Genomic DNA, 12631 nt, shown 5'->3' with positions numbered 1-12631 from the left:
AAATATGATATAATATAAATGGCAATTTTAATTGCTGAGAAATAAGAGAATTTACTACTAATGCTCCTTTACCTCCACTATACAAAAATAATTTGCAGATCATTAAACATTTTAAATGTGAAATAATAGAACTATGAAAGTATAAGTAATAAATAAAGATGATATTTTAACCTTAGGTTTAAGGAAACCTTTCCTAAGCAAGACATAAAACAGAGGACCTAAAAGAAAATACTGACAGATTTACAAACATTAAAAATAGCTTGCAGAGAAAAATAAATTCAAATAAAAATTAAAACAATAAAAGACCATAGGAAAATATTTGCAGTACACATAAAAATGATTAATATTGATAATTTACAGTAAGCTCCTATAAATCAATAAGGAAAGAACAATTAAAACCAGGAAAAGTGTACAAATAAAAATATCACAGCAAAAGAAATAGAGACAACAATGAAAACTTCTGTTAAATCATGCTAAAAATGTAGACAGAGAATAGGAAATTAAAACATTGACATCTTTCACAGAATGACAAAAGCGCAATCATTGATGTTATTATTTTGGTGAGAGTGTGGGGAGCTCTTTTCTTTCTTATACTGTTTTTGAAAGTATACTGAACAAACTTCTGGAGAGTAATTTAAGCATATTTATCAAATTTTAAAATGCTCATATATCATGACTAAGTAATCTTTCTTCTAAGAATTCATACAATAACACAAGTATAAAGCACAAATAATAGTGCAAGTATAAAGTTATAGACAACAAACTCTTCATTCATATGTTTTATAGCTAGAAAGCTAAAAACAAACCTTTACTAATATGGAAAAAAAAAACAACTGCAAAATCTCAGTGGCTTACAACAGTAAGTAATTTTTCTAGTCAATTACATTGTATGTTGGTTGCTATGGGTGAAGTGCTGCAACTTTGCTGAAATAGCAGGTCCTTTCTATATGTCCTCTCATTCCCTAACCTAGGATTAAGGAAATTTTCTAATCATCATGTGCTATTTTCATAGCAGAAGGCTGTAAACAATTTGCAATACTTCTATCAGCTACTGTTGGGACTATTAAATCTATGAAATAAATTTATATGTACTTATACAGAACAGTCCTCATATAGGAATGAAAATTTTCAGAAGAATAGATATAGGATTAGCTCAGTTTCTTAAAACACACAAACACAAAAAAACAAGAAACGTGTAAAAACACATACACATAAAAATAAAATGTCTGCAGGTGTACAACCTAATTGGTTAAGTGATTACTGTCAGGTTTGGATGGAAGCAGACAAGAAAACCAAAATATTACAAAATATTACAGATTTTTACTTATCATTTTATGAATGTTTCCTCATTTTATAGAAAAACAAAAATATTTTCAAGACAATTTCCCAGTCCGAAACATATTTATAAGGATTCCTTATCAGCCTGAAGAAAGCACTTATTTTACAGTCCATTAAAGAGCCGCATCAACTCTTATAAAGAAGTTGGTTATTGATTTCTTTAGCAAACATGCCTACATCATGAAAGCCACTACACTAGCAGTTAACAGAGATGATAAACAAGGCTTTATCCTCAAAAGACTATGAGCGTGTATATATTGTAGGTAACAAAGCATGCCAGAGCATTACTAAGTAGTAAGCATTAATACCACTCAGAAAAGCAGTATGCCCTGTCAGAAAGCTGTATCTACTAACTTCAAACCAATCATGTTGTGATTACTATAAAATTCTCATTGCTATACAGTTCTTGGAGTATTTATAACTGCATTCTCTATCAGTTCACTAGCAAGCACTTAAACACTTTTATAGATGCACCATGTAACTAATGAGCTATGAACAATACAATCTACTACAGAACCCAAAGTGGAGAAATTAGGAACCCTTATTGCAGAAAAAAGTAACACATCAGCTTGGCTTTGTTTAAATAAATAAAATTTTTTGCAGGTAAATGTAAGAAGGAATAATATTCTAGTTTTGGGGAACAGCATGAAAAATGTGGAAAATTATAAGAGTATGGTACACTGAAGGAAGAGCAAGAAGTCTGTTCCGGCACAAGGAAAGTGTATGACTATGTAAAATGGTGGGACATCGTTAAGGAAAAGAAATTTAAGTCCTCATGGGGATAATTTTATATTCTGTATTAGGTAGTTTGTAATTTATCCTATAGAAAATAGATATGAAATGTTCATGGAGTTAGGTGAAGTAATCAACTGTATATTTTGGAAAGATAAATGTAATAGTATTAAGGAGAATGGAAAAGGAGAGAAAATGGAGTCTAGAAAAGAAGTTAAGTAGACATTGCCAGTACAGGAAAAATAATGAAGAAGCAGTAGGCACTGGGATGAGAAGAAAAGAAGGAAAATAGAGATGTTTCAGAGTAATACATAGATCTTGAGGAATATTTACGTATGACAGGGAAGCGGATGGACCAGTTAAGAAATGTTTAATTGAAAGCTTCCTAAAAACATCTCATAGAATGTCCAGCACACAGAAAATTAATCAAGAAATCAAGAGAAATGCCAAAGTAGGTGATGTACATTTGAGAGCTATCAACACAGAAATGACCATTCAAGTCATAGAAATGAATTAGTCTATTTGGAGAGACAATTGAACAAATAGAAAAGAGGCTATGAAATCAATTTAGAATTATGCCATTTAAGGGTCAGATGGAAAAAATGGAACCATAACAAAGAATATGGTAGAGCAGAACTATTTAAAACATACAGGCAAACAATTAAGAGAATTTAGTACTATGTAAGAGAAGGCAAAAAATTTCAAATAAAGCTTACAAATACCTTACTGCTGAGATATCTAGGGTGTGGAAAAAAAATGAAGAGATGCTATTAGATTTAGCAATTAGGAGGTCATCGCTGACATTGAGAAAGCAATTTCAACACCGAAATGAGGGTAAGAGTCAGACTGAAATACTTTCAAGAGTGAATGAGGGAGAAGAAAATGGAGTAGTGAGCTTAGAAGATTTATAGGAAGCTAGGTAGTAAATGGGAAAAAAAATCATTGAATGGTAAGTAATGTTGAAGGAAAAAATTACTATTTTTGTCCATATGCAAAATAATAAGGTTTTATTGTTCAAATATAGAAATCATGTACACACAAAATAAAAATTACTGTAACTATTAAATCACCACAAAATATAACCTTGAAGTTGAAGGAATGATGTCTGGAATAGATTTGTGCTAAAATATGACTAAAGGGTAGAAACTAATAAAGAAATCTATATTTAACATATTAGAAAGACACACTTTTAGTGACAAAAAGACTTGTAGTCAGAAACCTGAGCTCAAATCCTGATTATGCTATATACTAGCAGAATGATCTTGGCCAAGTCAGGCAAACTTTTGGGACCTCCATAAACTGATATTCAAAGTAGTGATGATAATAACTGTGTAAAGACTTAAGTGCAAAGCTGGGCACCTGTAGTCCCAGCTACTCAGGAAGCTGAGGCAGGAGGATAACTTGAGCCCATGAGTTCAAAACTGCAGTGAGCTATGATTGTGCCTCTGTACTCCAGTCTGGGTAACAGAGCAAGACCCCATCTCTAAAAAAATTTAAAAAAAGACTTAAGTGCATATGGAAATATATATATAACTGTACATTATTTTAAAAATGCAATAGATTATTATTGATGGATTAGAATAGAATAACATGGGAAGGATTTTAATGGAATGGGGCAAAGAAATGCAAATCAAACTTAATAGCACCAAGGAACTGTGTGTTGGTCAAGAAAGAAGTTAAGAAACAGAAGCGGTATGGTCAACTAGTTCTTTTATTAAGTAGAAAAAAGAAGGGTTAAAAACCAAGGAAATATTACAACTTTTAACTTTTGTGGGAATTCATTACAATAATTTAAATGTAGCTCTTTTTTATATTCTTAGTGGTCTAATTCACAGTTAAAAGACCAGAAAGTAGTTTTAATATTGATATCTCTCAATTGTGCTATTATGGGTCCTAGGGTACTTAATAAATTGAAATCAAAACACTTTTTAGATTGCTTAATTATCCCAAGGCTTTGCTTTACTCTCTTTGCAGATTTTTGTTAACACAATAATGGGTAAATATATCTGTCTATAATTAAACTAACCTATTTATAGTCACAGGACAATTTATCATGTCTCACACTTCTGTACATAACTAGTTTTTGGGTAATGTTGAAAATATTGAGCTAGTGAATCTCAGGGTGCAAAAAAACATTCCAATTTTGATAAATGATATCAGAATGCCATAATCTATGTTGCAATGTAGTTATAATTGTGTAATTTTGAATTTAGAGTCTATTTGCAAGATTTTTTTGCTATAATTTTACATGTGGCATATGCCCATCTTTTAAAATGCAATTTCTCTTTTAGTGAAGACGTGTGGCTCTAATCTTCAAGGACCAAGTGGTACCTTTACGTCTCCCAACTTTCCATTCCAGTATGACAGCAATGCCCAATGCGTCTGGGTCATCACAGCAGTGAATACAAATAAGGTAAGGGAAAGCATCTGTGGTAAAAAAAAAATCATAATCATAATGACAAAGGCAAAGAGATCATAAGGAAAACATAATATAGAAAAATCCATAACTCAAGAATGATTTGGCAATATTTCTTACTTATTCCTTTACAAAACAAATTTGTATGAGAAATTTGCAATAAATAAAATAAAAATAATACTACTCTACTCTCAGTTACTAACATATAAATGAAAACACATTAAAATTATAAATGACTGTTTTCTGAGATACATTTTTGAAAGTTGTAAGTATATTTTTCTTTTTATAAAAAAAAGGAATTATGAATAATGGCTTGATTTCTTTTCTGCCTGACACATCATTCAGGCGTATTATGTTTCTATACATATCTGACTTTCATTCCAATGTTTTTCTATTGCTATGGATCACACAGTTATTTATTAGTAATAGTTGGTTTAATGTGCTCTGCACTAATAGATAACTCATTATGGATATTTCAAAAGGTTAGATTGTCTTTCTATTTAATTCTAGGATAAGTAATACATCTATATGTGCATGTGCCACTGTACTTCAGGAAAAGTTATAACACAGGGAGTGTAAGGGCAGCTGAAAAATTAGCTAGTTTTCCTTTCCTGCTCTCCTTGTAAGCTCTGTTTTCATACCAATGGAGAAGACATAAATAGGAAAAATCAAAATTTCTCTCAGCTTCTTAGATCATATGATATCTTCTCTGGGTTAGATTAAATAAAGCTAGGTGGTAGAGCCAATAAAATTGGGTCAGGTTGTGATTCAAAAACTGATTTATAATTCACTGATAACTTTAAGTTGTTTAACCTCTCTAAGGTTTAGTTTCTTTATCTATGAAATGTGAATAATAAGGGAAAGTGTTTCACAGTATCGTGAGAAATAAGATAATGCACAAGGCCTGGTTAGTACTTGAAGTTAGTAAGTACTCGAAATGCGTTAATTCATTGTTATTAAATAAAGTATATACTGCCTCCCAGGAATGCCTATGATCACTATCAAGTTCTTGGAATTTAATCCTAAGAGCAGCAGAGTTGGTTTAAAAATCAGCGGTCAATTACATTTGCCTTATAGGAGAGCCCTGATTTATAAATCAGAAGAACTAGATCAGAAACCTGCTCTGCTCAAAGTATCTGTATAAACATGGGGAAATCACAAAATCAAACCCCTCAGCTGCATAAAGGAAATGTTTTATCCACCCAGCTTGTGTCATCAGTTCAATTCAATGTAGCATATATTGTTTTACTTCTCTGTGTAAATTATTGGTTGTTGAGAAAATAAAAATTCATGAAATTCTTGGAAAATAAACTAACATTTGTTGAACATTCAGTAGCATGCTGTATACTATTTTTAGCACTTTTTTTCCCCAGAACTTTTATGAATTATTTAATCCTCATAAGGCTACTATTAGGAAGAGGGATATTTTATCATCCACATTTAAGTGAAACTCTAAAATAACTTGTTTAAGATCACGTAGCTAGCAAAGATTAGAGTTTTGTACTTTATAAAACGTGTGTATGTAAGAAAATATATCTCACACTAATATATCTGTATTTTACTAAGATAGGAATGAAGCAAATCTATTATAAGGTGCAGGACAAACACATTTATTAATCTTGCATTGAGATAGAAATATTTTTGTATCATGACAGTTTCCTATAATTGTCATCAAAATGTGGTAGTATCTTATGTTCTATAAGATATCTGCTTTGGTAAGTTTAAATCATTCTCATTACTGAATTATCTGAAGTTTCACCATGATTGTCACATATCTACTTGTTTATCTTACCTAATCTGCTAAATTTTTATCTTTTCTTTTTCTCCCCAAAACTGCAATTTATTATTTTAGGAGGACAAAATTACTTTCACTTCATAGCTATTTTTATCAAATAGCTAAATGTAGACATTACATTTTGATCTGTTGGTTTATCTCTATTTTAAACTGTCCTACAAAAATTGCTTTACAAGGATTTTTAATAATGAACCACAGTAAGAATTATATTTTACATTGTGGCCCAGTTGAAACACACACACACACACATACACACACACACACAGTTCCAGAAATACAGTTTTACACATATTTTCTTACTACATAAATGCACTTCTATATTCTCCATTCTAATCTGTGTAATCTATTTATTTTTAAAATACTGGTCATGCTCTATTGAGTCAATTTCATGAGGCACTAACAGGTTATAGCACATAATTTGAAAAACACTTTCAGAAGTATTTGTTTTCATAGATTACTACCTTGGAACCATTTTCATAAGGCAATTGCTAGCATAAACCATAAACACAGAGCTTTGCTAGTTAGTATAAACCCCAATTAACGAAGGTGATTAATCTCTCAATATCTATAATTTTCTTTAATAATTATTGCTTATGTTTTTCTTTACATTTGAAAACTTTAAAAGCAATTTTGGTGTTCTGATTGTCCCAAATGAATACGTTATTGATGGAAAAAACCTAAGATTTGAAACTGGTTGAAATTAATTGAACAGGTTTCAATCTTGGCTGACACTCCTAGCTATGCAATTTTAGATGTGATCACTGAGTCCTGTGAGCCACGGTTTCTGTTATTCTTGCACTAGATGTCGGAATATCATATTATGAGGTTGTTGTACTGACTAGATAATAACATGAAATTCTTATACAAAGTAGGATCACTTTAAATGACACCTATTATTATGGCTGAATGTTACTATCTTATCAAGAAACATGCTTCTCTTCACTTATGTGTTGGTCTTATGTATAAATACAAAAGAATTACCATTACAAACTATTTTATTCTATATTTGATTATGTAGTTGAATAATTTATAGGTGACCAGGTCTTCTTCTAAAATATTAAACACTAAATGACAGTCATAATTACTGATCAGTTTGCAAACATTGCAATTAAATTCACTAAAAATAAAACGTAATGATCGAGCATTACAATCTTAAAGTAATATACATTTTTGATGTTGCGTTATGATCCTTCCACAAGCTTCTGTAAGGGAATGCTTCCTTTAATTATAGAATCTGAATGATGAATATAATTGAGGGTTTCTTCATATAGCAAGTTAAATATTAGAACTTGTACTTCAATCTTGTCATTGAATTAATAGTTCTTCTTGCTTTAAGATACACATTCAACATTAGCTCCATGTGTAAAACAAAGACTTGAAGATCTACGTGTATCTGTTTGCTCTTATTAATCACTTTACCTCTTAATCATTGTTTTTCTCAGTTTCAAAAGAAAAGTATATATTACCTTCCCAACTGGAATATTAATATGTTATGCTTGAGTGTAAATAAAACCCTAGAGAATTAGAGTAGAAAATTCCAGATTCATAGCTCCAGAGGGACAATTCTTGAGAACAAAGCAAAAAAGATCTTCACTGAGAAATACTCAAAGGGAGCAGTATACCTAATTTCATCCACGTAACAAACTCATAGAAATGCCTATGTCTGTACCTATATATATCTATGTATCTACATATCTATGTCTCTATATATCTGTTCTTCTTTCTATCTTTCTATGTACCTATCAGTCATCTGTCATCAATTTATAATCCATCCATGTACCTATATTTTATCCCTCTATCTATATGTTTATCATAGTATAGAACTCATGATATATAGAAAGATATCAGCTAATTTGAATTAAAATATAAAGTCTGAATTTTTTGGACAGAAAGAATTCCTGATCAGTCTAACTAATTTTAAAGTGTTTCCATTTATACATATGGTAGACATATTCTATAAATAGACTGAACTAATGATACAAAATTTTGAGGAAACTATAAAGTATTTGTAAAATGAGAGTATCGCAGAAATTGAATCCTTTGCAGCTATTTGCATTTAGAATTTTTTTCAAAAATAGGTGTCAATTTAAAATTGTAAGAGGGAAAGTACAGTTTTCAAAATCTCTTGATTTAGGGCCGGACATGGTGGCTCACGCCTGTAATCCTAGCACTCTGGGAGGCCGAGGCGGGCAGATTGTTTGAGCTCAGGAGTTCGAGACCAGCCTGAGCAATAGCGAGACCCTGTCTCTACCAAAAACATATAAAGAAATGATCTGGACAACTAAAAATATATATATAAAAAATTAGCCGGGCATGGTGGTGCATGCCTGTAGTCCCAGCTACTCGGGAGGCTGAGGCAGAAGGATTGCTTGAGCCCAGGAGTTTGAGGTTGCTGTGAGCTAGGCTGACACCGCAGCACTCTAGCCCGGGCAACAGAGTGAGATTCTGTCTCAAAAAAAAAAACAAAAAACACTCTTGATTTATATGAACAAGAGTTTGAAGGATATTGGTCTAGATCAGCATTGGCCAATAGAAATATAATGTAGGCCGCACATTTAATTTTAAATTTTCTGGTAGCCACATTTTTAAAAAGATAAAATTAATTTTAATTTTATATTTAACTTCAAATGTTATAATTTCAACATTTAATTGGCATGAAAGGAATGCAATAATATATCATCTTTTTTTCATTCTTAATCTTTGAAATCTAGATTATATTTAACAGTTTCAGCACATCTCAGTTCAGACTGCCCTTATTTTTAGTGCTCAATAGCTACATGTTGCTGGTGGCTACCATATTGAACAATTCCATCACCACAGAGACTTTTATTGGATTGCTCTGCTATGGAGAATGAGAGGTGATGGTGGTAGGTATTGAGGAGAATAAATGCCCCATTGCAAGGTAATTGCCTCAGGTAAAGTTTTTGCAAGGACTTCAGGGAGAAGGGAAAGGGAACGCTCCTGTTGGCAAAAGAATGATTCTGAAAGATGGGGTTTTGAGATTCTCAGCTTTATCACAGAGCATCCAAATGTCTCTATTTCAAATTTCAATGTCACTGTTCTTCTAAATTAGTGCCCTCATGTCCACATGGAAAACTCTGTGAGTCTATAAATTCAGCTTACACTATAATTATGTAACTTGCATAATTAAATTTCAGGTATAATTTTTTGTCCGTACCTTTCCAGTGCTATTAAATCACTGTAAAAGGTCCCTTGTTTTTTGACCATGACTTGAGCTATAATTTTGTTTCTTTCTGACTCCAGTGCAGTCATCAATAGCCATCTCCCTCCATTGTCCTTGTAGTTTTGAATGTGTTAGCCATCAAGTACAGCAACCCCTTGTCCTCTGCCTGTAAATCTTGCCTTCAATATGTGTTCCATCCCAATCACAACAAATACATCATTGTAGATGTCATTTTCTACTGACCAGGAACTCAGCTCTGTGAAGGCCAAAACATAAGCAACCACTCCCCCACCCCAAACCTATCTTTGAGGGTCTATTTCTTGTGCTCAATCTTGATGCATAGGACTACATTAATCAAGTTCTCCTCAGAAAAACATAATGTACATTGGTTATTTAAAATAATGGAATTTAATTTGGGGAATTATTATATAGGTATAGGTATTATAATGCATAAAGAGCAAAAATTAATGCAGAAGCAATAACTGTATAGACAGATACCATCCTTAGAACTTCAGGAAGAAAAGGACACATCTTATATTACCAGAATCTAAGAGTTTTCAGTAAAGACTTTGTAGAATTAGTGCTCAGACTCCATGGTTGATAGACCTCTGAGGAAAGGATGTGAGCCAGCAGGTTTAGGCAGACTCTAAAGTCAGCTGAAAAAAGAATCTGAGAAATGTCATTTGCAATGTTCCAATCTAAATCTTAAAGGACAGAATATGGAAGAATTGGCTTAGAACTAGGAGACAGCACAAAAATAATTAGCACAGTATAGCTGCCAGGTAATATGGGAGAAGCAGCAGGTGGCGAAAAAAGTTTCTCTTTGTTCTGTTAGATTGGCTATCAAGCTGGGTATAAAGTCCAGAGATTAAAAATAAAGATAGAAATAGAGATATGTAAATTTACAAATTGTCAGCTATAGATGTTATTTGGAGCCATGAGACTGAAAGAGATGTCCAAGTAAGTCTTAGAGGAAACCCAGAATTAGAATACATGGTGGGTGAACAATTGGTAAAGGCTGATGAGTAGAGTGCCTAATTGAAGATATATTTGTATACTTTTGTGTGTATTTTTTCTTATGAAGACTGCCCATTTCCAACCCAGGATCCAAATACACATGGAAGTATTACAGTAAATGCCTCAAATATATATGGACTATTTTAAAAAATGTAAATATGTAACATTAGTATTAAACATTATAAAATGTATTTATAACATCAATGTGTTCATAACAAAAATTACTATTTAGATTTTTTTCTTAATGATTTGATAATAAATTAACAATTCTATCTCATGTGAGGGGCCCATTAATTTTTTTACTTCGTAATATAAAAGGTACTCTGCATATTCAAGGTTGGGAAGCAGTGATTAAAGTAAAACACAGTGATTAGCATTATTCAACTATATTAGCCTTTAAAAATGAAAAGAACAATCAAATGAGAAAAGTACAGTAGGCCCTCACTTGTATTGTGTCCAGTCCTTCTTACCATATCATTGAATCCACCTTATTTCAATTAAACATATATCTTGACTTTTGCAGGAAAACTAAAAAATCCTAAACTGATATTCTACAACTCAGTTTAAAGTCGCCTTTAATGCTTATGCCTTAACATGCCCTATAGTGATAATTAAGCTTGGGATTTAAACTTGAGTTGTCTATCTGTAATTTTGGTCCTGGTAATTGGAAACCTGTCGTGTTTCCTGTACACGTGTCCATTCTATTATCTTTATTTTGCTAGACTGCAATCTTCCCTGTCATTGTTAGTCCTTTTTTCATGGACTGGAGTCCTATTGTTGATCCATAGCCTCCTGTTTGAAGGTCTGCAAACTACTAAAACAGCTTTTCTGGATGAATTAGCTGATTGCCTTCTCCTGGCCCCCTCATCATTCTGTTCACCCCTAAACCTATCTTTTCCACGTGACTCTCCTCTTGCTTTATTGCTATGTATTTGTTGCCATTTCTGAAAGAGGTGTCCTCCCAAATTTTACAACTGGCTTTATCATCTGAGACATCCTTTCTGCTGGGGAATGCTTGTTTATTTATTCATTTAAACAAATACCTATTGAGTAGCTACTAATACCAGGTATAGTTTTTGAAATTTAAGATTCAAAGGTGAATAAGTCATGACGCAATTCTTTTTCTTGTGTGGTTTACATGGTGGTCAGGTAACACAAACAATTAAAGAAGCATAACTAATATTTTAGGTGATATAACTACTGCAGAGAGTAATTTAGCAGAGCAAGGGACATAAGAAGTATGAGGTATGGGTGACTGTTTTACTCAGAAGATACTACAGGAAGGGATAAAAGAAAAAAAAAAAAAAGTAGAATTGAGCTGGTAGTAGATTTGGACCCATGTTGGGTTTTTGCTTACACAACATCCATCTGTTCTCAATACTTTATAAAAGCTGATAAATTAAACTTCCCCCATTCTAGGTGGTCTTTGAGGGGACTTCAATCAAAATTACCTTGCCCTAACTTCTCCACTTTCTTCTGCCAATAAAATGCCTTACAGTGGTTTGTGGTTTGCCAGAACTAACTTTTACCAGCTCTTGAGAGCTTGTGGTTAAATTATTAGGAATATTGGATATAAGCATATCCAATATTAAAATTTAAATTAGGAAAAGTCCCGGACCAGATGCAGAAAAGTCCCAGACCAGATGGCTATACTTCAGAGTTTTACCAAACATACAAAGAAGAACTCCATGCCTATAGTACAGAAATTATTCCATAAAATTGAGAAAGATGGTATCCTTCCTAACTCATTCTACAAAGCCAATATCACCTTGATACCAGGAAGACAGGAAAGGACACAACAACAACAAAAAAAACCCCAAAACTATAGACCAATATCCCTCATGAATATAGATGCAAAAGTCCTCAAGAAAATTTTAGCAAATCAAATTCAGCATCATATCAAAAAAAAAAATAATTCATCATGATCAGGTGGGCTTTATTCCAGGGATGCAAGGCTGGTTCAACATATGCAAATCTATAAATGCAATTTGCCTCATAAATAAAAGCAAAAACAAAGACCATATGATTCTCTCAACAGATGCAGAAAAAGCATTTGACAAAGTCCAGCACACCTTTATGATAAAAACTCTTATCAAAATAGGAATCGATGGGCCATACCTTAAAATTATCAAGTCCATTTATGATAAAC

The 12631-nt window shown here is 32.4% G+C and overlaps 1 protein-coding gene across 1 annotated transcript in view; it reads left to right on the top strand.

Annotated features, from left to right (window-relative positions):
* Positions 1–12631, top strand: part of LOC105819659 (CUB and sushi domain-containing protein 3) — a gene marked incomplete at both ends in the record, with an annotated part of 761280 nt that overhangs the window by 114374 nt on the left and 634275 nt on the right. The window contains one exon of the mRNA XM_012655960.1: positions 4362–4483. Coding sequence (XP_012511414.1) covers positions 4362–4483 — 122 coding nt within the window. The remainder of the gene's footprint in view (positions 1–4361; positions 4484–12631) is intronic.

This window comes from Propithecus coquereli, unplaced genomic scaffold (assembly GCF_000956105.1).
Source record: "Propithecus coquereli isolate 6110/MARCELLA unplaced genomic scaffold, Pcoq_1.0 Scaffold494, whole genome shotgun sequence".
Taxonomy (NCBI): Eukaryota; Metazoa; Chordata; class Mammalia; order Primates; family Indriidae; genus Propithecus; species Propithecus coquereli.
This window is presented reverse-complemented; position numbering and strand designations above follow the sequence as displayed.